Consider the following 27,334-nt stretch of genomic DNA (forward strand, 5'->3'; position numbering starts at 1 on the left):
TAAGTAGTACACTACATTACTATCATTATTATGGTAAGATATTTTTTAAAAGAAGTCTCTTATGTTCAGCAAGGCTGCATTTATGTGATTAAAAATACAGTAAAAAGAAAAATTATGTAACATTACTACAATATAGAATGACTATTTTCTATTTGAATGTGTTTTAAAATGATTTATTCCTGTGAAGCAAAGCTGAATTTTCAGCATCATTACTCTTAGTCTTTAGTGTTGCACAATCCTTCATAAATCATTTTGATTTGCTGCTCAAGAAACAGTTCTGTGACTTTTCTGAATTCTTTGAATATAAAGTTCAAAAGAACAGCATTTATTTGAAATAGAAATGTTTTGTAACAATCTAAAAGTCTTTACTGTCACTTTTGAGCTTTTGAATTGAATGTGTCCTTGCTGAATAAAAGTATTAATTTCTTTCAAAAACAAAAGCAAAAAAAAATCTTACTGATGCCAAATTTTTGTAGTGTAAATAGGGTTATTTAGCAATTTTTTTTAATCAAATTTTGTCTTCTTGGCAGTCTGATGAAATATTGAGCCAAGAATATGTAAAAAAAAAAAAAAAAAAATTGGATGACATTGGTGACTCTGCTTTGGTTATATACTCCACATTTTGGCAAATGTAGCGGATTATTTGCAAACAATTTACATTTATGCATTTGGCATTATCTTTTATGCAACTTATCAGTACATGTCTTCCCTTGGATTTAAACACACACTAGAGTTACAGGGGAAAAAATATCAACAGGAAAATTATGTTCACTACCCTAGTAAAAAATAAAATATATATTTTTTTTATACTGAGTTCAAATCTATTACATATTTAATGACATATTGCTTAAGACTTCCTGATATAATAATTATAATTAAACTTTATTTGGAGTACTACTTGTGCACAATGCATATTTCTTTGAAAAGTTCACTTCCAGAACAAATATTTACAGATAATTTACTCACTCCCTTGTCATCCAGGATGTTCATGTCTTTCTTTCTTCAGTCGTAAAGAAATTATCTTTCTTGAGGAAAACATTTCAGGAATGTTCTCCATATAATGGACTTCAATGGTGCCCGCAAGTTTAAAGTTCCAAAATGCAGTTTCAGTGCAGCTTCAAAGGACTCTAAACAATCCCAGTTGAGGAAGAAGGGTCTTATCTAGTGAAACAAATAGTTATTTTCTAAAAAGAAATGTACAGTTTATATACTTTTTAACCTCAAATGCTCGTCTTGTCTAGCTCTGCGAAGTGCATGTGTACTGTGCATTCTGGTTCAATACAGTTAGGGTATGTCGAAAAGCTCCCATCTTATTTTCTCCTTCAACTTCAAAATCGCTGCAGAAGTACCAACCCAGTGTTTACACAGTGAACATGCAAAGAAGGTCAAACATCCTTTACAAAAAAGGTAACACAGCAATATAGGACAATTTTGAATTTTGAGGAGAAAATGAGATGAGTTTTTCGACATACAGTAACTGTATTGACCCGGATTACACAAAATACTCATGCACATTGCAGAGCAGACAAGACGAGCATTTGAGGTTAAAAAGTGTGTAAATTGTAATCTTTTTTTTTTTTTAAATAACCAATTGTTTCGCTAGATAAGACCCGTCTTCCTCGGCTGAGATCGTTTAGAGCCCTTTGAAGCTGCATTTAAACTACATTTTGAAGTTCAAACTCACGGGCACCATTGAAGTCCACTATAGAAATCCTGAAGTGTTTTCCTCAAGAAATATAATTTCTTTACGAATGAAGAAAGACAGACATGAATGTGCGTTTTTTTTTTTTTTCGGTTCATGACAGTTAGGGTATGTCAAAAAACTCCCATCTCATGTTCGCCCTCAACTTCAAATGCCTATATCGCTGTTTCACCTTTTTTGTTAAGGGTGTTTGATCTTCTTTGCATGTTCATTTGGCAAAGACTTCTGCAGCGATGTAAGATGATTTTGAAATGATTTTTGAAATTGAGTGAGAAAATACGATTGGAGTTTTTCGACATACCCTAACTGTCTTGAACCAGAATATACAGAGTTCAGGCAGAGTAAGACAAGATGAGCATTTGAGATTAAAAAGTATTTAAATTGTATTTTTTTAATGAAAATAACCGATTGCTTCACTAGATAAGACCTTTCTTCCTCAGTTGGGATCGTCTACAACCGCATTTGGGATCGTTTGAAGCCGCATTTAAACTGCATTTTGGATTGTATGATCTTTAATAATATTGGTATTTAAATGCAAGATATGTAAAGTGTACCTAAAGTGTACTTGCAGTAGTTCCACTTTAGCACTTAAGTGCATCTTTAGTTATACTTCAGCACTACTTCCGCACATTTGAAGTGCATTTAGAGCAAAATTAGTCGTTTCAATTTAGCAGGCTTCAAGTATATGAGTTCTATTAATCTCAAGGTGCATAAATACTTAGCATGAAATAAATGCTTGTCAAATACATTTTAGTATATTTTTCACTAGGGTACACAGCATATGTACTGCAGACTTCTTTCTAGTTAGTATGCCATTCCAAACATACCCATAGATCTTGTAAAAATGCATCTTGTTATCTTGTATAGCAACAACCCTGTTTCCCCATCACTCCTGTTTCCACTATTTTCAACAAATGAAAGTACACAATTTGCGGCAGATTAAAGTATGTTTGGAGCAGTGCTGAGAGAGATATCTTTAGACTGTGAGTGGGTTGGAGAGGAGCTGTGTAGAGCAGTTCATTGGGGGGGTTTGGGCGACTGGGATTGGGCGTCGCTTGTCATCACATTGTATTCAGATAAAATTAAAGCCTTGCTGTCTTGCCTTATTCAGCGCTGGAGAGAGCGGTCTGCGGTCGTTCCCCTTGGAAACCAAACACTTTTTTTTTTTTTTCTTCAGTCCGTACATTCTGTGCAACACGTCGAGTCTTTGCTACCGAGTCCATTGTGAGATCTCTATTTAAGTCTGGATGACTACTATGATATCCATTTTGTGCTGCTGCAGTTGGAGCACCATTTTATAAAATCAAGCTTGTCTAAAATGCATCATGAGAAAAGTTAACTGAAGTTAACCAGCCACAGGCTCCACCCACTGAATTCCAGGAGAAATCATGATCAGACCTGATTTTTGTTTATTCCTGTAGTGCGTTGTAAATCATTCATATGGTGAGGAAAGGGGATTGTGGCTGGCGAAGCAGAATCTTCCTCTTACCCGCCGAAGATTGAGCGATTGCTCCATCACTCACATGTAACGTTGTCTTTGTAGACACTTTCCTGCTGCGCAAGAATCTGGTCGAGCTGCCAAACTATTTATAGACGTGTAGTCTAGAGATCATTCTCTCAGCGTACCTTGTGTAGGATGTGCGAAGATTCATATATCTAGAAATTCTCAGCCAAGTGTATCAGCCTCCAGAATTTGGCCGTGAGCCATGTTGTGCGGTTGGGAGTGGAGACCTTCGATTCTTTCTTCTGCAGACATCAGATCACGCTGCCCTGAAACACCAGACCTTTAGTTCTGTTCCAGACCCGGGTGAACCGCCTGGCCAGACTGTTTTTGAAGGCATCAGGAAAAGATCCTGACTTGAAGGCTGTTGGCAGAACTATGCTGCCTTCTCTGATGTTTTGGCCAGATTCTAAGGCTGCATTGCAAGTGTCCATCCTAGAGAAGACAGTCCCAGAATTAGGATTGTGCACTTTACTCACTTTACTTGATGATTACTCAACAGATGAATCAGATGTGTGAGACTGGGGTTTGATGCTGAGTTTATATACAGTATGTACTAGACAGACTTTTTTTGGGTGGGGGGAGGGGGGCAGGGGGTGTTGCATCACAACTAACTTTTTCCAGCATCTCAAACCATGAGCGTTGTGTCATTAAGATGCCATATATTTACATTTTTGTGTGTTGTTTGTATAAGGGAAGATGGTGAAATGAAATAAATATACTTGTATTTTATTCAGCACTGAAAAATGCAAGGATAGAATGACACAGCATTAGCTTAGCAACATGCTAAGTCAGATTGAGTTGAGCAAGTCTGTATTGCTGTGCTGATAACATCACAATTTCACAACCATATGTCTAAAAATTTGAGTATTATAATTAAAAATATATATATTTTTTGTTTAATTATGATAGTTTGATTATAATTCATATTCTAATAATTTATTTAATAATGTTTGTATAATAAAATGATGATGATGATGACTGTTATTAATATTTATATAAATATGCAGTGCGTTATATAATGATATTATTAATACCACTGCTAGTAATAATGATGATGAAAGTAATAATAATAATAATAATAATAATAGTGTTATTATTATATAAAACATTTATATTTATTATGTATTACATTTACATTTATAATAATAATAATAATAATAATAGTACTACTATTGCTACTACTACTACTACTACTACTACTACTACTACTGCTTATAATAATAATAATAATAATAATAATAATAATTTTATTTGCATTCTTATTCTTAACTCACAAGTGGATCTGACAATTCTGTCACAATTAATTGTAATCTAAAATTAATATAATAATGATATAATAACATTAATATAATAACTCTAATATAATAATAATAATAGTGTTATTCTTATTATATAAAACATTTATAGAATAATAAAAATAATAATAATAATAATAATAATAGTACTACTACCACTACTACTACTACTACTACTGCTACTCCTACTACTACTAATAATAAACATAATATACATAAATATTAATATAATATAATATAATATGTAATAATAATAATTTATGTAAAATATTTTATTATTATTATTATTATTATTATTATTATTATTATTATTATTATTGTTGTTGTTGTTGTTGTTGTTGTTGTTGTTGTTGTTGTTGTTATTATTATTATTATTATTATTATTATTATTATTATTATTATTATTATTATTATTATTATTATTATTATTATTTATCAGTATAGTCCTACAGAGTAGTATTTGTATTATTATTCTTATTGTTAACTCACAAGTGAATCTGACAATTATAATATCACAACTGTGATATATAATAATCATATAATAATTTTGTTATATTAATAATAAAACAATTATATAATAATAATAATAATAATAATAATAATGTACATATTGTACATACATATTGACATTGTAACATGTCTGTATATATGTATATGTGATTTTTATTAGCACAGTCCTACAGACTTTTTTAATAACAACTGAATCAGACGATTATCTGTGGTTATATAATAACAATAATAATAATAATAATAATAATAATAATAATAAACAATGTTAGTATTATTAGTACTGAGTCATCCCATTTGTACTGTCATATGAAGTGAATTCTGCGTTATCTGTGTACTGTACATGAGTGACTATTAAGAAAGTTCCTGCCCATTTCAGTCAAGACTGTGTCTTAGAGGAGGGCAGTAGACAGCAGACAGCGAGTGATTTGGAACACAACTTTTGCCTAGTGGGCTTTGACTGCTGTGTCTTTCTCAGTTCAGTAGCTACAGTCTACAGATTTTTGCATTTACCAACAATGTCCCTGTGTTTTTTTTTTTTCTCCTGAAGGCGGCTCTTAAGAAGTACCAGATGGAGCACAAAAGCAAAGGAGAAAGTCTGGAGAAATGCCAGGGTGAGCTGAAGAAACTGCGGAGGAAGAGCCAGGGCAGCAAGAACCCCTCCAAGTACGGCGAGAAGGAGTTGCAGGTGAGCCCCCACACTGCCGCCGCCGCCACCGCCACCTCAGCTAGCTGCGGGTCGTGAACATAGCTAGCGTGTCGCTGTGGGCTCCGTCGAAGGCCTTTGAAAGGGACGGAGGTGGATGGGTAGGCTCTGGCTCAGCGAGACCACCTACATCATGTTAATGCTGAGATGATTTTAACGCCGTCTCAATGTAAGAAGTGCTGCGAGCCTCTCGTGGCAGCGAGAACACAATGGGTGGGCGAAAGCCGTAGGTGTGTATACAAACAGCGCTGCGGCATATCAGCTAAGAGGTTCCGCTGAACACACACACGCAAACATCACGGTTGTTTTTTAGTGACTTTCTTCCCTGTTTAAACTGCGCGAGTGGACCCCAACCTGCCGTATTAATTGCGGTGTGTGAATGCTAGCCTGCTGAGAGGAGTCTTACACTGTGACAGCGGGGCAGTTGAGACCCGGCATAGATCAATAAGCAAAATGCATGCGCTCTCTGGTCCAGAGCTCTCGGGAAGCTTACTCGCTCTGCCGGGTGTGAAAGAACAGCCCTCCTGACCCCTTACAGAGCCATAATATCCCTGATCAGCTCGCACTTCCTTAAAACGTAGCTCTGCGAGTGTGTTTTTAGTTAGTTTTTATTGGAATGTTCCATTTTTTTTTTTTTTTTTACCCAAAAATGAAAATTGTCATGAATTAATCTCATGTCGTTCATTTATCTTCAGAACACAAATTAAGATATTTTTGATAAAATCCGAGAGCTTTCAGACTGGGGTTGGGTATCGAGAACCAGTTCCATTTTAGAACTCGTTCCAAATTTCCAAGAACCGGATTCCGCTTAAAGATTCTTGCATTCACATTTTAATGTGATTTTAATGTTTATAATTAAACGATTTAAGTGCAGGAAGGGAGAGAACTTGTGCACCGTCCACTGCAAAAAAGGACATTCCGGGCCAGATCTGATTTCTCTTTCACATTTACCTTGCACAAAAATATGTCAGTATATCATCATAAACACAGCTGTTTTTGTCGAAAGTTAAAGTGAAAGTAACCAGATGAGAATGAAAACACATGCGTAACAGTATTTTTAGATCTGCATGCGTCTGGTGTTAAAGAGACAGCAGCTTAATAAACCTGCTTGCCTGTCATTCATGTTAATCCAGGAGCAAAAAATCTTTTGTAACTTTAATGAAGATTAATCTATATTTTATTAATGAAAAGAAAACTATGCAGTGTTTTAAATAGATTTAAGATTTACATTTCTGTACCTGCGATTTGTTCAGTTGTATTTATTTGTGCTATTGCTAATTTATTTGCTTGTTCCTATTTTATTACTGACTGTATTTTTTGTTCAAGGCAAGTTTATTTATATAGCACAGTTCATACACAAAGGTAATTCAAAGTGCTTTGCATAAAAGGAAGTAGAATAGTCCTAAAAACAATAACCACAAAAAAGGAAGTAGAATAATCATAAAAACAAAAATCACAACGATAAAACAAAGCAATCCAAAATCATAAGCAATAGTTCTTCTTAGTTCTAAGTGTTCTGCAGGCTGCAGATTTTTGCTCATGTTATTCAGCTGCAACAGAATGCTTTGTAAAAAAAACTGAATAAAAATGTTTGACTTAATTTTTATTGGCTTTTTATGTTATTGGAATCAAAACTAGGAATCGTTAAGCGGAATCGGAATTGGAATCGATAAAATACAAACGATACCCAGCCCTATTTCTGACCCTGCATTGATTGATAATGTACTCACCCCCTTTGTCATCCAAGATGTTCATGTCTTTCTTCAGTGGTAAAGAAATTGTTTTTTGAGGAGCACATTTTAGGAATTATCTCCATATGGTGGACTTCTATGGTGCCTGCAATTTTTGAATTATTTATTTTAAATTATTATTATATGAAATTATATGAATTTTTATTTTTTTAAGAAAATAACTGATCATTTTGCTAGATAAGATCCTGGGATCATTTAGAGACCTTTGAAGCTGTATTTAATGGCTTTCAATGGCTTGAAGCTTAATTTAATGGCTTTTAACGAGGGAAAGGACTACAATCCCATGAAGCATTGCAAATCGTATAATCAAATTAGAAACAATGGACAAATATTGATTTAAATATGCGTATTATGTATACAGACAATGTATTTTATGTTTATTCCAAAATATGGCAAGACAAGTCTTTTATTTATGGCAAAATATGGCAAGGAAATAGTTTTTTTTTATATATAGCACATTTCATGCACTGGTAATTAAAAAATAAAAGTTCTTTACATAAAGATTTACAAAATAATCATAAAATAATCATAACAGAAGCATAAGACAAACATTGAATTTAGACTGTAATAAACTGTAATAAAAACAAATTAAAAGCAGATAAAAAAAATACATAAATAAGATGATACAGTGCAATTAGTGGGATGCAGCTCAGTGCTCATTCAGCAAATGCACAGTTAAACATGTATTTAGCAGCATATATACAGTATGTACAAATATTTAAGTAGTTTGTGAGAAGATGTTACAGCATTGGCGGTTCTTACACAGCACTCGCAGTGCTTCATTGGAGTGTCGCAGTTTCTTTGCAGAATCGTGGGTGATGTAGTTTTTCACCAGGGATTCTGAACATGATTATTTAAAAAATACATTAAAATAAAGCACATGATACTTTATCAAAATACGGGAAGAACATTGTAATTGGTTCACCTGTCAATCAAACGGTTGTTTCTTGCCTTATTGGCTGATTATATCTGACACAATCCATAATTTAATGAAATCATTAAACACTGATTAAAAAAAAAAAATTAAGAACTTTTCATACTTTTCCATATTTTATGTAAATAAATTTGCAGACTGTTTTCACTTTCATAATAAGTGGTATTCATTTAAAACTGTGGTAACACTTCAGTATAGGGACCAGTTCAGACTGTTAACCAGCTACATAATAGCATGCATATTACTAGCACATTGGCTGTTTATTAGTACTTATAAAGCACATATTCTGAATCTGCATAATCATATTCTACATCCCTAATCCTACCCAATAACTAAACTTAACAACTACTTTACTAACTATTCCCAAACAGCAAATTAGGAGTTTATTGAGGCAGAAGTTGTAGTTAATGGTTTGTTAACAGCAAAAATTGGACCTTAAAATAAAGTGAGACCAAAACAATACACAACAGTCTTAACAGTAAGTTATGGTCTTATTACTAGCTAAGGATAATATTGTAACCCTGAGTGTGTGGTTGAATTCCCCCCTCAGGCCGTGAGCATGTGGGAGCAGGTATCTGTCAGGGACTACTTTTGGGTGGTTTGAGATGCAGTGCTGCTGGGAGTTTATACAGTAAATGTATCTGTCTCCTGCCAGATGCCCTGCAGATATTGAGCTTCACTTGCCTCAGAAATCTGCAATTATTTTGAGTGTTGTGATTTTGTAAACTAAAGCCACAAGAAGCCATGACTGTCATTTTACCAAGGATGGATGTTAAAGGGGTCATATGATGCGATTTCATATTTTTCTTTGTCTTTGGAGTGTTACAAGCTGTTCGTGCATAAGATCTGTAAAGCTGCAAAGATTAAAGTCTCAAACCCAAAGAGATAGTCTTTATAAAAGTTAAGACTCAGCCACGCCTTCCTAAAATGGCTCATTCAGACACACCCCCACATCTATGTCACTGTGTGGGAAGATTTGCATAACACCGCCCAAATGTATACGCAAAGAAAGAAGGCGTAACTTTTATTCTCGCTGTAGTATTGTTGCAGCCGCCGTGTTGTAGAGATGTTGTGTGTTTCGTTGCGAAAGTACTTTGTTTGGCCTTCCAAATGAGTACACAACTAAGAATTAGTGATTGGATATTTACAACACTGTTCCGGATCCATACAACGCCAGTATTCTAGAGTGTGCAGCACATTTGACACTTTGACAGTCTGGCACTTCTGACTCACAGCCTGTAAGTACGTTTTCATATTTGAAGAATTTGCTATTGGCTGTTGAGCAGTGTAGAGTAGTGCTTGTTTGTCATTTCTGTGATCACAAATGCAGACATGGTGATACTTTTACGCTGCGCAACATAATGCAAAAAGACAGTATGAGTCATTATGATCAGTAATTGTGTCCTCACTGGATGCAACAAATGCCTCATTTATAATTGATTTTATTGGTTTTTGTCTTGTCACGGCGGGACACAGCATCACAACATGGTAAGGGGTGTAACATTTCCATCACACGCTTAAGGTAATAGCCAATCGCAACGCACTCAATAGCTGGCTAATAAGAGCACACCTTGCTTTTAAGAACGATGAGCTTTGTTAAAATCGACGCGTTTTAGAAAGGCTGGGCAGAGAGGAGCAACGATAATGTACAGTATGTGGAAAATAATGTGTTTTTTGAACCCCAAACCACATAAACATTGCATTACACCAAATACACAAAATAATGTTCTTTTTTTTACCAACATCATATGACCCCATTAAGGGACTTTTTATGTGGTACAGTTGAGTTGCTCATATAAGCGGGCATAAATTCTTATGCTTGCAATATAGTGTTCAAAAGTTTGGGATCCATAAGGTTTATTTATTTGTTTGTTTTCCATATAGTTTTTATTTATTTTTTTATTTATGTATTTTTTAAAGTTATTTATTTTCCATATTAGTTTAGTAGCTGCTCACTTTTTCAGCTCCATTGGTTCTGAATTATTTTCCCTTTTTTTTTATTATTTTCCCTTTTTTTTTTTTTCCCCATAGGGGTTTTTTTTTATAAAAAAGTTATAGGCCATGAGTCAAACTAACCAGCAACAATGTGAATCACAACATTGCTGAAAAAAAAATGTGAAATTTGAAGAAAAGAGAAATTACAAGACTGTATTTAATGGCTTTTTAATGGGAGAAAGGACAACAGTCCCATTAAGCATTGCAAATCATATAATCATATTGAAAACAATAAAATATTGTTTGATCAAATATTGATCAATATTGATTTAAAGATGTTATGTATATAGAAACAATATATTTTGTGTTTATTGCAAAATATGGAAAGGCAAGGCTTTTATTAATAGCAAAATGTGGCAATTTTCCCCCAGTTATGTCACATTTCATACACTGATAATGAAAAAAAAATCTATAAGTTCTTTACATAAAGATTAAAAAATAATCATAAAATAATCGTAACTCATTTATTTATTTTATTTTATTGTATTTATTTATTTATTTTTTATTTTTTTGAAGGAATTAATAGTTTCATTTAGCAAGGCCACATTTAATCAATTAAAAGTGGCAGTATATAAGACAATAATAATATTATTAAAAATTTATTTTTCAAATAAATGCTGCTTTTTTTTTTACTTTTTTAAATCAAAGAATACTGAAAAATGTATGATGGTTTCCACAAAAATATGAATCACTGTTTTCAACATTATATTAATAATAAATGTTTCAATAATAATAATAATAATAATAATGCATATTAATTATAAATGTTTCTTTAGCAACAAATCAGCATATTAGAATGATTTCTGAAGGATCATGTGACTGAAGACTGCAGTAATGATGCTGAAAATTCAGCTTTGCATCACAAAAATAAATTACATTTTAAAATATATTCAAATAGAAAACTTTCATCTGTTTCATAATAAAGAAATAAGTGTTATGTTTAAGAACACTTTTACCCTTGGTAAAATCTCTGTAACACACTATGGATTAGCTGTAATAAAATAAAAACAGACAGAGATGTTCAATTAAGAGTTTGATGTATTAATATTAATGCTTGCTCAGAGTTTGTTTCAGACCTTACAGTTGCCAAGCAACATAGTCACTTGCCACATTAATATATAATGTTTGGTCACGAATGTGTGTGCGTTAAATGACTATGAACACAGCCCATTCAATCAAAGGCTGTACAATTTTGCATTCAGGTGATATATGTAGACATATATTAAAGTTGTTTTGTATTTGAGCTTCTAAAAGATCGATTCCCAATACCTGCTTCCGTCTAAAGAACAGAGCACCTCTCATTTTCTGCCTCAGACTCTTTTCATGTAAATGTGGCCTTGAGCGAGAGCAAGAAAAGTCAACTGATTTAGTCGTGAGCCCCAGGGGCCCATAAAGCCAAGTCTGAGTGCACACACACACTTATAAATTCAGATCCTTCATCCATATAGCCATAAATCACACCGTTATCGCCAAATGTGATGGCGGTTTGGAAGTTCACGGATTGCAGTTCATTGAAAAAAGCTCCATGAGTTGACTACTTTGTCTAAACAGATTCAGTCGACTGTTTATACACTGTTTTTCTCGCTCTGTCTCTGTTGTACCTCCGTCCTCTCTTCTTTTTTTCCCCCTCTTCCTGTTGCAGCTGAAATAATTAGTCGCTGAAGTCCCTCTGAAGATGCTAATTAGCTAATTATTCAGTTCAGTAGAGTGGTCTGAGTTGCAGCGGGAGGGATATGAGATTCGGCGGAGGTCTACGGCGTTGGCGCTTGCTGTGATATCGCACGTTAACAGACATGTCATGCTTCTGAATGGTGCGGACTCCTCGGCGAGTTCAGGGAAAGCAATTAGAGTATCTACAGAAGAACACTTGCACGCGCTGTTAGCACACACAACTCCGACGTGAGACTGATCCTGAGAGAGCTGGGGCTGAAGAGGAAGCCGCTATGCCTCGGGATGAAGGACTGCTGATGTCAGAGGAACGAGCAGAGCTGCGGCTATATCAGGCTGACGCAGCGGGAGACGCAGCAGGAAGCGTTTAAGTTAGAGAGGGCTTTGTGCTTTAGACATAGAGGGATTCCACTTCCCATATGGCGCACAGCTAGTGTCCAAATAACGCTTTTCTGAAGCAGTGAGCGCTGGGGTAATTTAAGAAAATTGACTGCCTGTTAAAAAAATAATAATAATTATTATTATTATTGCATTCCTAAATGATTTTGCTATTCTTCGTTTGAATATTTGCAGCAAACAGCGCAGGTCATTTTGATAATGTTTGCCGTCTTTCACAAAATCGACAAACGAAAATGCCAAATCGCTACAAATGATTTTGTTCGTCATAAATTTATAATACGTTTCAGCGGTGTAACGCATAAATTGTTGACACATGACATTGCTGCATTATATAATGATTTTGACTCCAAAGCCCCCCTTTGTTCAAACCCCAAGACAATATTTGGAGGCCTTCCTATCCTTCCAAGCTGATTTTATGGCTCATAAAGTATGAAATAGGACAATATGCAGCTCATACTTTTGAGGAGAAAAACACCCTAGTTTTAGTCAGAGGCTCAAACTGATAAAACTCATAAAATGTGGTGGAGTTGCTGACATCTATATGGCAAAATATACATTGCCCTCCAAAAGTTTGGAAACCCCTTGAAAAGTGGAGTTTTAGACAATGTTGGTATGAATCCTTTTCAGTTTGTGATAATTTTGCACTGTTAAGGGACAACACAAACTACAAAAACATATTTTATTACACAAACAGTTCATACATAGAAAAAACTTAAAATATCCACCATTAGCAGCTATTATAGCTTAAACTTAATTGGCAATCAATTGTTGAAGCTATTAAGGTGTGCTGACACAACAATCTTTTAAAAACCTGGGCCAAGTTTAAACCAGTAACCAGGCATCACAGCGGGCAAAAGGGCATGTCTGACTTTGACATGTATATATTGCCATTATTATGTAATCAAAATATATTGCCATTATTATGTAATCAAAATAAAAAGTATTTTGGTCTTCAATGATAATGTCAACTTATTTTAATGTATTTGCACCAAAAAATGATAAGGATTTGTGCTGATATCGTCCAAAACCACACTTTGCCAGGGGTGTTTCCAAACCTTTGGAGGGCAGTGTATAATGCACTGCAACACATTGATGATTAAGCGATAAACATAAAACAGTACTCAACAGCCTGAATAATCATTAAAACTAAAATAAAATAAACGGCGCAATAAAAATAACAACATAGTTGGTCTTGTGGTGCCTTCACGTGCTATCACAAACTTTATACGTGCTTTCACTTGTGATTATAAAAAGTGGTAGCTTTAGCAACATTAGCCTTACAGAGTGCCAAGAAGCGCTTTCATAAAGGCAATTTGGAAAACAAACACGTGATACTTACTTTGTCTGGAGCTGACGTTTGTGCAGTCAGCGTTGGTATTGATTTCTAAACATATAAGGTATTTTACCAACTTTTTCTGGAACATTTCCTTCAATAATGAAATTTAACCACAGTGTCCTCAGTGGCTCAGATCAAGGGAGTCTATGGAGACTCCTGTGTGCATTGGTGCATCCCAAAACACCACCTTGCCACCTTGGCGCTGATATCGTATATCTCCAGCAGCTACAGCAAGAAAACGGTAATGGCGGATTGCCGCTTCTCACTCAGGGCTGTGTCTGTAGTAACAGGGCATAGATTGTCCGAGAAATCTGGAATTGCTTGTTCAGAGAGACTGTTTATGATTTATTGGGATTTAAAAAAAAAAAATAGTAGGTGGATTTTTACCATTATAGGCTGGTTGTTTTCACACACTGCGGCCAAACAACTGTTCAAACACCTTATAAAAGTGATCTTTGCATAATAGGCACCCTTTTATGCACAGATTAGGGCAGCCGTGGCCTAATGGTTAGGGAGTCGGTCTTGCAACGGGCTTGCCTTTCCTTTTCCTTTCCTTTAAAATTGTACTAAAATATCTTTTACTTTTTACTTAAAAGTTTTAATCATATTGATTTAGAAACCTTAGAATTTTGCATATCAAATATGATACAGTGGGCTTTGTAGGGTTAAAAAGCAATGTGTCTTTTTGATATATGTGACCCTGGACCACAAAACCAGTCTTAAGTCGCTGGGATATATTTGTAGCAGTAGCCAAAAATACATTGTATGGGTCAAAATTATTGATTTTTCTTTTATGCCGAAAATCATTAGGAAATTGAAGATATTTTGTAAAATTCCTATTTGAAATATATCAAAACTTAATTTTTGATTAGTAATGTGCATTATTAAGAACTTCATTTGGAGAACTTTAAAGGCTATTTTCTCAATATTTTGATTCAGATTCCACATATTCTCATAGTTGTATCTCAGCCAAATATTGTCCAATCCCAACAAACCATACATTAATGGAAAGCTTATTTATCCAGGTTTCAGATGATGTACAAAAACATTTTTGAAAAATGGACCCTTATGACTGGTTTTGTGCTCCAGGGTCACATATGCATCATCTGTGTGTAGACCAAGCTGGGAAATATGTGGGACCATGTGAGAGACACCTTCCAGGAGCTAAATATCACGTTATTGGGGTTGCTTCAGCCCGTGGACATGAACAACATCATAATAAGAAAACAATGTGCTTTTGTAAAATAAAATAAACAGGGTGTGCTGTCTCGCTCTCCATCATATAAAACATAAAATAAAACAACCTGAATCTCCGCAAATACATGCCTCACAGACATGAGAAATGTATGTATAGACAGCTTGAAATGTCTACTTGAAGTAATGAAGTAAGTCACGTCGAAAACAAATATTCCCTGATGAAGTAATCCATATGATACCAATGCGAGCTCCAGTTTTTACCGTCTAAACTCATCTCAAATGTAATCACACTCATGAGCGGCTTCGCTTTTCAAATTTTAAACATTCACGTGACACACAGACATGTAGGTAAACACCCACATCGCCTCCGTAAACAAACGTGAACATTCATCAAGTTAATCTCGACTACTTTTCGTTTCTGGAAAATTGACACGCTGAGAGAAATAAGCCAGAATTTACCTCAGAAGTAGAACGCAACACATAAATTATAGTAACACCACATTTTATTGTGAGTAACGTTAACATTTTGTTAACCTGTTTTGTAACAGGTCAAACAGTAATTTGTTGGATTACTAGTTACTAAAAAAAGTAACGCAGTTTATTTATAACGCCATTATTCCCATCACTGTGCATTACCATGCTAAATCTTCCGAGAGTTGTAATGATAGAAATCTGTTACTCACAATAAGTAGAAAACTGCACTTAAATACTTAAAATGAGTGTACATGTAAGGTAATGTCATAAGCAGAAGGAAAAGTCCCACACAATAATGTAGCTTGCAAAAACATATTGTATATTTAATGCAATGTTGTACAAGCTGTGCAGGATTTTAAATGTCATCTTGGCAAACACTTTGGAGGTTTCAGTCTTTCCCTGTTCAATTAGGTCTTGCAAAAACTTGGAAAATACCAAGTTTGCAGTTACAATAACTGTAACAGTGGTATTTGATTGGAAACTATGCCCTTTTGAAAACATTCTGTGGTGATACCTTGGTACTTTGATATACATCTTGACACCGAATGATATACAACGTGTTTGAATGAAACTGCTGCTTTAGTATCATAGTGCTGTTCAAAAATGCAGTATGGTAGATTTGTGTTTGCGTGGTTTTGTAGGACTATTCATTTTAGATGAGCAGTTCATTGGAATAGGTGTTGTTTTGTGGAGAGGAATTCAAGATAGCGTTGACACTAACAGAAGCATAACAATACCCGTGTCTGGAATTTCCCTGCGGTACATGTGTCTTCGGTTTCACTTATTAGAGAAATGTGCCTTTTGTCATCATAAACATTGGACTGGGCTGGTACAGCATGTCCCAGAATGCAACACTGCAGCTTTTAGTGAGTTTTCTTCTCCACTTTAAAGCAATATATTGTTTCCCTTTGGCAAAAGAGATGAGACGGGCTCGTAATTGGTCTGCATCATGTCCTGATGCCACTTCCAGGCTTATTTCCACTAATATGCACTACCAATCAAAAGTCTGGGGTTGGGAAGATTTTTAATGTTTTTGTAAGAAGTCCCTAATGCTTACGAAGGCTGCATTTATTTGATCAGACATATAGTAAAAACTGTAATATTGTGAAATATTATTACAATTTAAATGAAGTGTTTTCTATTTGACTATATTTTAAAATGTAATTTATTCCTGTGATACAAAACTGAATTTTCAGCATTATTACTCCACTCTTCAGTGTGACATGATCCTTCATGAATAGAAAATTCAAACGAACAGCATTTATTTGAAATAGAAATCTTTTGTAACTTTACTGATCAACTTAATGCATCCGTGCTGATTGAAAATACTTGTTTTGTTCAGAGTTTTTAATATTTAAATATTCAATAAAATAATAAATAATGCTAAATAATGTAACACAAGCACAACCTTTCAGCACTTCTTTCCACTGTCTCCATCAATAACTACAGCATATGTGCTAAAGCCACATGACCCGTGTAACATCTTTCACAGCGGCTGATTGAGCAGGTCTGACAGCTTCCATATCCAAAACGAAGGGTCCTGCCTTCACCATCCATCACTCCATCAGCACGCCTGTCACCCGCGTCATGCCCGTCCGCGCGGCCGTCTGCTGTCATGACCTCTAATGCTTCTTTTCATCAAACACTCATTCCCCATGTTCTATATTTCCGTTGTGCTTTTCCTCATTTCACCTCCTGTGCCTGTACCTCACAGTGTCTCTTTCACACTGCAGTACTCTATGACTCATAGTGGAGTTGTATCTGTGTTTTTATTCTGGAGGGGAAATGAAAACACTCAGCTTTATCTGGGCTCTAAAACTAGTTTGTATGTCTGATTGATTTATTATACTGCAAGGCAAGAATCTTACTTTAAAGTCCAAAAAATGACCATTTCTTAATGCATTTTCTTTTCTTTTGTGATCAAAATATGTTACATTATGCAAGTATAAAGGGGTTTTAAACAGCGTTTCATGTTTTGTATCCATTCATGAGTAAAGCAGCCCTATTTTTAAAGGGTTACTCCACCCCAAAATGAAAATTTTGTCATTAATCACTTACCTGACTTATCACTTATTCACTTATCTGAATTTTATGAAGCGACGAGACTTCATAAAATTCAGATTGAACCACTGATTGCAGATGGACTATTTTAACGATGCCTTTCATACTTTTCTGGGTCTTGACAGTGGTATTTACTTGCCAGTCAATGGGACAGTGGGACGGGTATGAAACGACATTTGGGTAAGTGATTAATGACACAATTTTCATTGTGGGGTGGAGTAACCCTATAAAGCTAAAGACAAGGAGTCATCAGGGGGGTCCGAGGCAACAGAGGTTCTGCCAATTATTGCTTGATTTCAAACAATTTTTTACATATTTACTACAGCTATTTTTTTAATATTATGGCGCCTATCCCTACAAATTAGTTAATGTGTTTTTTTTTTTTTTTTTTTTTTGTGAAACAAATTGAGGTATAAAATTATGGCTATTATATATATTTTTTAATAATTTAAATAAGATTTTATTTATATATTTTTTGTTTAATTTAAATTTATCTAAATTTTTAATCATTTAATTTTTTGTGATTTTTATTAGTATTAGTTTTATTAGATTTTTGTGTACTGTACATAGCTTTTCTTAAGTATATATATATATATATATAACCATTGTGTAAAAAAAAAAAAACTTGGTCAACAGAAGCCCTTATCAGGCATTTATATCCAAAAGATCCCATGAAATGATTTGACAAATGCAATTTTCTTTCCCACATCGACATAGTTCTATATAAACACGAATTTGGGTGTGGAATAATGGCTTGAGGGTTTTGTTAAATAGCTAATAGCATTTAGTTTAAAGGTCACAGCTTGACACAGCAAGATTTGCTAGTGACAGGTGGTGTTTGTAATATTTATAATTTAGTAGGAGGAGACATTGTAGAGATCTGAATATACCCTTACCAAGAAGATAATGTCTAAAATTTTTTTTTTTTTTTTGGAAGAGACATTTTTGAATGCACAACAGGTACTTTTGTCAGCTTTTTGTATTGCATTAGCATATAGATGAAAGATACGGACTAAAAGTCTCAAAAGCTACATGTCGTCTTTAATACAATCTTCTGTTGTTCCTCAATAAATGTAAGCCATTAGTGTAAAGCTAGCGCCAACCTGTGGTTAAAACTTCAAACTGCATGCACTCAATTCAATCAGGACCTTGTATTTTGAGTCGTGAACAAAGGTTGTGTTTTATCTTGCAGATTCTCAATCTAGTAAATACTCTCTTCAACAGGCTCTTCATTGAGATAATTCAGTCTGCACGACCCAAAGTAGATAGAAGTCCATCAAATCTCTCTATAAACCTCCTCCTACTGGTTTTACAGCCCATTAATTTTACATCCCAATCTTCATCTGAACACAGTTGAGCTTTCGAACGTCTGACCGTAGGAGATTTTCTGCTCCATTAGATTTCTGACTCTGACTTCTTCCTCGTTCGCTCCCTCTATAAATCTGTGATTTTATTTGAAGTAGTTTCCATCATTGATTCTTGAAGGTGTCTGAAGTGCTTTCCTCATTATAATGCTTTTCTCATCACTTGTTTCATTCAGGCTGATATAAACGAAACGCATGATAATACCAGTGGGCAACGGGGAGTCCCCCTCGTCCTGTTGTGGGTAAATTGGAATAGGGCACTAAAACACCTGGATGTGTTGAGATAATGAGTTCTGTAATGGTTTTGACATTTCCGGGAGCCGAGAGTTCCCACTGGGGATGTGAGAGGGGGAGATGGTGAGGTGATTATGGCCAATCAGCAAAGAGCTGCTACAGAAAAGATCCTTTTAGTATTCATAAGAAAAACTATCACACAGACATCTAAAATGCATTCATATATTCATAGCACTCCTACTCAGGTTTTAATCTAGAGTACAGTCACAGACAAAACAACACTAAAAAGCACCCATTTTGTAATGCCATAATGCATGAATATGGTAATCATCCAGTACCAATGTACTGCCGCAATACTTTTTGTAAGGCTTAAAAGAGGACCTGTGTACCACTGCAATTGATTGTTTACAAAAGTCTTTAAATTCTCATAAAGTTTCCTGTCAGTACCGAAAAGTTTAACAGCCTGATACTAAGCGAGAACCTTTTTAAAGGGACAGTACAGTACAGTAACATCCTGTCATTATTTACTTATTATATTATATCATTCATTCAAAAACTGAAATTTTGAAGAAAATCCTTGCTGCTCTTTTTTGTATTATAAATGCAAATGAGTGTTTCTAAATGAGTTTTCTATTAATTAATATCATTACCTTTCAAAAGTTTGGGGTCAGTAAGTTTTTTTTTTTTTTTTTTTTTTTTAAGAAATTAATAATGCTTTTATTCAGCAAGGACACATTAAGTTGGTGACAGTAATGGCATTTATAATGTTACAAAAGATTTCTATTTCAAAAGATATATTAAAGGAGAAGTCCACTTCCAGAACAACAATTTACAGATAATGTACTCACCCCCGTCATCCAAGATGTTCATGTCTTTCTTTCTTCAGTCGTAAAGAAATTAAGTTTTTGAGAAAAACATTTCAGGATTTTTCTCCATATAATGTACTGCTTTGGTGCCCCAAGTTTTAACTTCCAAAATGCAGTATAAATGCGGCTTCAAACGATCCCAAATGCGGTTGTAAATGATCCCAGCTGAGGAAAAAGGATCTTATCTAGCAAAAGGATCAGTTATTTTTATTAAAAAATACAATTTAAATACTTTTTAATTTCAAATGCTCATCTTGTCTTGCTCTCCCTGAACTCTGTGTGTTCTGGCTCAAGACAGTTAGGGTATGTCGAAAAACTCAGATTGTATTTTCTCCCTCAATTTAAAAAATCATTTCAAAATCATCCTACATCGCTGCAGAAGTTCCAACCCAGTTTTTGCAAAGTGAACATGCAAAGAAGAAAAAGGCAAAACAGCGTTATAGGATGATTTTGAAGTTGAGGGAGAACATGAGATGGGAGTTTTTTGACATACCCTAACTGTCATAAACCGGGAAAAAAACAAAGGTCGGGAAGAGCAAGACAAGACGACCGTTTGACATTAAAAAGTATATGAATTGTATTATTTTTATGAAAATAACCAATCGTTTCGCTAGATAAGCGACCCTTCTTCCACGGCTGGGATTGTTTAAAAAATCATGTGACTTTGAAGACTGGTGTAATGATGCTGAAAATTCAGCTTTGCCAAAACAGGAATAAATTATAAATTAAAAGTTTAAAACATATTAAAATGTTAAATTGTAATAATATTTCACAATATTACTGCTGTTACTGTATCAAATGCAACCTTTGTGAGAATAAGATATTTCTTAAAAAACTTTTAAAAATCCCAACCCCAATTATTTTTAAAGAGGTCCTATTTTGCCCATTTTTACAATATGTGAAAGTCTCAATTGTCCCTGGAATGTGTCTGCGAAGTTTCATCTCAAAATACCCCATAGATCTTTTATTATAGCATGTCAAATGTGCCCTTCTTTGGGTGTGAGCAAAAACACAGTTTTCGTGTGTGTACCTTTAAATGCAAATGAGTTCTGCAAAGGGGGCGGAGCCGTTATAGCTCTCACGTCAGATAGTTTGTCAAAAATCATCTCACACAGCCAAACTGTCAGAAATTATTCATGAAATATGCAGAAAGTAATCGTTTGTGGGATAAATCTAAGCGACATAGCTCTACTCTCTTTGAATACAGTCAGACAGTAGTAATTTTAGCCATATTAGCTGTGCTGCATTCTAACAAGCACATTTGGAAACATTATTACATGTTCTAGATATGATGTTTGAGTGTGAACAGCTGTTTTTGACCAATCTTTCACAATCGGCTTCTGTGCAAATCCTGTGTTGAACTGACCCTTGTGTATGAAGCAGGACGGCATAAAATGATTTGCTCAAATATATAAGACTCTTCGGCACATTTTCTTCCATAAATGAAATTCATTCACAGTGTTCTCCATGGCTCAGGTGACGAGAGTCTTTTGGAGACTCTCATTTGTACATCCAAAAATAATATTTGTAATGTTTATGTGGCGCAGACAATATGGAAATAGGAGCTATAAACATGGCGGATTTTATGTGGTTCATTCAGGGCGGGGTCATTGCGAGTAAGGTCATAGGCGTGGCTTACCTGCTGTGACATCACAGCAGGGGGAAATCTGAAACAGCGTATTTTTAGACATTGTTTCTGATTTTTAGATTTTATTAAAAAGGAGTGGGTGGATTTTTACTATTATAGGCTGGTTGTTTACACACACTGTGGATGCAAATCAGTGTTCAAACCTTATAAAAATGAATTTTGTATAATAGGTAAAACTGTAACTTTATACTGTAGTGTATAATCTACAAAGAACAATATAGCCAAACTAAGAAACCTACACAGCAAAAATAGTTTTTGAGAAAGGTCAAAAATCCATCAAAGAACCTTTACACATGTCTAAACCAGCTTTTTGCATGAGTTCACCATGAGTTTTGTATATAAAACTAAGTGCTTTTTCTCTTTTATCTTCCTCAGTACGTTGAAACCATCAGCAGTAAACAGAGTGAGCTGGATAACTTCATTGCAGAGGGCTACAAAACAGCACTTTCAGAGGAACGTAGGAGATACTGTTTCCTGGTGGACCGCCAGTGCGCCGTGGCCAAGAACAGCAGCGCCTACCATGGCAAGGTGAGACCCAGATGATTTTTTCTTTTGCTGTAAAAGATAGACAGCATCACCACCAATGTACTTTCACAGTCTCTCCTGTAATATGGCTGAAGACAGCAGCAGTTGCCATGGCAATCCCCAAAGATCAACCCTCACAACCGTCTCCGTTGGGCACAGTTTGTTTGGGCTTATTGCAAAGATGAGATTTATTCTCCCTTGCAATTGTCTGTGTTCCAGAAGTGCCTGTGAAGTAATGCACGCCGTTTCTGACATATCAATTATCCGTAATAACGGAGCCACTTCCCCATGGTAAAACCACATCATTGTAACTCCAGACTGCATGCAGAGCAGTTATTAACATCAGCAGGTGTTCCCAACCCATATGCAATCTGCTTAAATGCACCTTTTTACATCTGAATGCTTGTGTGTGTGCTGGAGGGATGTTTGCACATGGCTGTTTTCTGTATTATATCATTGTGTAACTTGCTCGGACTAAACAGTAAACCCTGATCGTGGACTAGACGTGTGGTGCTGTCTTCTGGAAACGTAGTTGAGGCTGTAGGGAGGGGCGTAGAGAAGCCCTTCGTTTTCAAGAACATCCTGTCCAGTAGCTAATCAGTACGGAGGCGTGTGTGGGAAGAGTTCAGAAAGGGCGCGCTGAAGAGGGAGAGAGAGCGAGTGTGGTAGAATCAGGAGCCGTGAGTGTGTTGTGTGCGTGAGTCACCAGGAGTGGGCGGTAGGACGGAGACGAAGGCCCCTCACCCACACTGCAGTGTGCTGTACTGTAAGTGGTCCGAGATGTGAGAGACCCATTAGCGGTTGCTCAGAATCACCAACAGTCAATTGCTGTGAATATCATGTGAGGCGAATTATATGTTGAAAGGATTATGCTGTGTTAAAAATCTAAAGCAAAAGACAGAGGTCAAAAGCTGAGGGTCAGGGAGATGGATCCCTGTAGGGTTAGGGAATTTTCAACACTCTTAACCCTAAGTTAACTTTGGCACATAATCCCACTGTTTGTGCTATGGATAACAATAAAACCTCCAGTCAGAACATCCCGAAAACACCGAAATCCTCTCAGAACACCCTGACAATACATCAAACACTATGAAAATTACTTAGAACACCTTAGCAGCACACAGAAAACTAGTCAGAACACCCTGACAATACATCAAAATCCAGTCAGAACACCCTAATAACAAACTGAAATCCACAGAACACCAAAAACCATTCGGAAAACCCTAACACACACCGAAATCTAGTCAGAACACTAACAACACCGAAATCCAAACAAAAACGCCCTGACAGCACATTAAAAACCATTCAGAACAACCAAATGCCCTGACAACACACAGAAATTCATTCCACTCACAACTAAAAACCAGTGTTGGGGAATGTTACTTTTCAAAGTAATGCATTATAATATTTCGTTACTCCCTAAAAAAAAAAAAAAAAATACATAAAAAGTAATGTTACATTACTTTTGCATTACTTCTTAAATCTGGACAGGGCTTGCTTTTTTGTTTTTATTATAAAAAGTTCTATTTTTGGCAAATGTAAAAGCCCTTTAACACCAAAAGCCTCAGGCTGAAGGAAAAGTAAATTCATGTATGTACAGTAGAACACAAAAAAAAAGTTCAGCACACTTCAGCAATAAAAAAGAACCAGTGTTAGTTTTTCTTGATTTGTTTTTGTTTTTTGTTTTTTTGGGGTTTTTTTGCTTATTATTATGGTTGAATTTGATCATCATCAAAGATCAGCAGCAAAGACACTGGTTAATAAAATGGGATTAAATGCATAAAGGATATTTGTATTATTTAATATATTTAATTATATGGCGATAGGAGAACTTTTTAATCAATAAATGTGAAAACTGTTACTTATTTAAAAAAATAACTGATATTTTCTTGTAAATGAAAAAGTAATGCGTTACTTTACTAGTTACTTAAAAAAAGTAATATGATTACGTAACTTGCGTTACTTGTAATGCGTTACCCCCAATACTGCTAACAACACGGAAATCCAGTCAGAACACCTTAACAACCCACTGAAATCCACTCAGAACACCCTAACAATACCCCAAAAACCACTCAGAGCACCCTAAAACACATTAAATATTATAAAAACCAGTCAGAACACCCTGACAATACACCGAAATCTGCTCAAAACAAACTGACATCACCAAAATCCACTCAGAACACCCCAACAAAACCATTTAGAACACCCTAAAAACGCAGAAAACTACTTGGAACACCCTAAAAACACGGAAAATCAGTCAGAACACCCTGACAACACACTGAAAACCACTTAGAGCACTAACAGTACACTCCCAGCATCCCAAAACAGCTAAAATCCAGGCAGAATATCTTAACTGCCACCCAGAACATGCTAGCAACACACATCATAAACCACTTAAAATACCCTAGCAACACATTAAAACACTCAGAACACCTTTGGAACACAAAAAAAAACATATTTAGAAACCACCCAGAACATCCTAGCAGCACCCTAGTGACACACCAAGAACACTTTTGCAGCACACTATATACCACTTAGAATACCCTAGCAACAACCTAGTATACTCTAACAGCCCACTGAGAACCAATCAGAGCACCTTACCAACTGTAACGAAATGCCTTGGCAACCACTCAGATTTTTTTTCTGAAAGTGTAAAAATCTAGTCACGATTTTGAAGTAGTAACAATAACTGTAGTAACTCTGGTGTTTTGGCAGAAACTACAGTTACCATGGTAATTGTTTTTTTTATATAATGAGCAAGTGTAGTGGTGTAAAACCAACAGATGACATCTGGCATTTCTCTCTCTCTTTCTCTCATTCACTCACTCAGATGCATTTTAGCACACCATTTATGGTCAAACTTTTCTAATGCCATCCTAAATTCTTTTTTTTTTTTTTTTTTTTTTTTTTCCCCTCTTGTTTGTAGGGTAAGGACTTGTTAACCCAGAAGATCCCAGTGTGGCAGCAGGCTTGTTCAGACCCTAACAAGCTGCCCGACAGGGCCATGCTGCTCGCCCAGCAGATGAGCTCTGGAACCGGCACCCTCCTTTCCAGCCCTCTGCACTCCTCCAAGGGCAACCTGGTCATCTCAGATCCCATTCCTGGAGCGCAACCGCTGCCTGTGCCCCCTGAACTAGCTGCCTTCATGGGAAGTGGCCTGGGCCATCAGGCGGTTAGTTTCGCAAGAGTTTATTGTTGGTCAGAATATACAAAACAGCATTTTAAGTATCCCATATCTTAATGTGAAAAAGTAAACGTTCATTTGCATACAGCAGGCATTAGCTGAGCATAGGATGATTCAACCTCTTTAAAACTCATTTCTGCAGGCGGTGCTTTAGTTGAGTGGCCCCTCGCTAGAGCAGAACGCTCACACAATGTTAATACAATAACTGAGCCTCTACAGCCATAATACGCTTGCTGCTGCCGGAATGATACTCATATATCACAGAGCTTGTTTAGAAGTCTGGCCTTGTCTGCTATTTCAAAGGGGTCATGACATGGATTTTTTAATTATTTTAATATGTTCCCTGAGGTTCACTTATAATGTTAAACTTTATAATATAAAGTTTTTCCACACATCAACCCTCATTCTGGCCCTCTGTCCAAAAGGTGTTTTAAGGGCTTCTCCCTTAAGGAATAGTTCGCCCAAAACTGGAAATTTGCTGAAAATGTACTCAAACTCAGGCCATCCAAAATGTAGATGAGTTTGTTTCTTCATCAGAGCAGATTTGGAGAAATTTAGTCGTAACATTACTTGCTCACCAATAGATCCTCAGCAGTGAATGGGTGCCGTCAGAATAAGAGTCCAAACAGCAGATAAAAGCCACAAGTAATCCATACGACTCCAATCCACCAAATAACGTCTACTGAAGCAAAAGTCTATGTGTTTGTAAGAAGCAAATCCACAATTATATTTTGGCAAGAAGTGCTGCTTTAAAATTAAAATGTCTTAATGATGAATTTGTTCATTACGAACATGTAGCTTTTCTCTTCACAAGATGTTAATTGAAGGACTGGAGTCATTTGCATTACTTGTGGATTATTGTGACATTTTTATGAGCTGTTTGGACACTCATGCTGACGGCACCCATTCACTGCAGAGGATCCATTGGTGAGCAAGTGATGTAATGCTAAATCTCTCTAAGTCTGTTCCAAATGGTCACTGTTGTGACGTGTGCATGGGAATAAATAGCAGCGCCCCTGTGCTATTGCATGCAAATAAGCATTTTTAAAACATCTGTATGAACCATCTTTTACAAAGCATTAGAAATTAATTTTCTTATGTTACACATGAGTGAATGTTCTTTTACTCTTTTATTTGTCCTGTTGTCAGACGTAGCTCATTCGCAGTATGTCAGTAATTGAATGGGCTACAAAACTTCCAAGCTTTTGTGTGTGTCTGGTGTTGCTTACTTGGTGATCTGTATGCACGCAGCGGCTAATGGGTCCTGATGGCATGTCTCTGGTGAACGGGACAACAGGGGTCCATGGAGACGACTACTGGACGGAGAGCGGGGTCTCTCAGGGAAGACCACCCTCTCCACAGAGTCAGTCTCAAACGCAGAGCCAGCCCCAGAGACAGGTCAGCGACGTATATTCCAACACCCTGCCCGTCCGCAGGCCCCAGCCTGCTAAAAACAAGACCACTGTGGGTAAGAGAAACCTTTTGGCAAAGTTGTTTTTTGATCCATAAAGCGCTTCTTGGTCTTCTGGTCTTATGTTTTTCATCCCTAAAATAGGGTTATTATCATTAACTAAATGTGAAAAACTAAACTGAAACCAATAAAAATAATAATTCTGTTCTTAAAATAAATGTTAACTAAAATAAAATATCTAAAAAGTATTATTTATTATTAATTATATTATAATGTTTTTTATAGTTAAAATTGAAGTATTAAAATGACAAAAACTAAAGTAAAAATTGATAAACTATATAGAAAATATAGTATATAGAGACAATATAGAGTTTCAAAAATAAGTTAAAGAAAAATAATGAAAATGACAAAAACACAGCAAAATAACTGCAATGAACTTTAACAGCATTTAAAATGAAAAATCGAAAATTTGTATTTTTTATTTGTAAATTTGAAAAAATGTTCAAAATGTTTCACAGCTAATCCTCATACCTCATGGGACCTGTAAATTGTCTAAAAATAGTTTAAAATTAT

General features: G+C 35.5%; 1 protein-coding gene across 6 annotated transcripts in view; it reads left to right on the forward strand.

Annotated features, from left to right (window-relative positions):
- Positions 1 to 27,334, forward strand: part of baiap2a (BAR/IMD domain containing adaptor protein 2a) — a 108,136-nt gene that overhangs the window by 66,332 nt on the left and 14,470 nt on the right. For all 6 annotated transcript variants that reach the window (XM_051106323.1, XM_051106329.1, XM_051106326.1 and 3 more), the window contains exons 6-9: positions 5,559 to 5,696; positions 22,017 to 22,169; positions 25,093 to 25,338; positions 26,602 to 26,818. In XM_051106323.1, coding sequence (XP_050962280.1) covers positions 5,559 to 5,696; positions 22,017 to 22,169; positions 25,093 to 25,338; positions 26,602 to 26,818 — 754 coding nt within the window. The remainder of the gene's footprint in view (positions 1 to 5,558; positions 5,697 to 22,016; positions 22,170 to 25,092; positions 25,339 to 26,601; positions 26,819 to 27,334) is intronic.

Source organism: Labeo rohita, chromosome 3 (assembly GCF_022985175.1).
Source record: "Labeo rohita strain BAU-BD-2019 chromosome 3, IGBB_LRoh.1.0, whole genome shotgun sequence".
In the NCBI taxonomy this organism is placed as follows: Eukaryota; Metazoa; Chordata; class Actinopteri; order Cypriniformes; family Cyprinidae; genus Labeo; species Labeo rohita.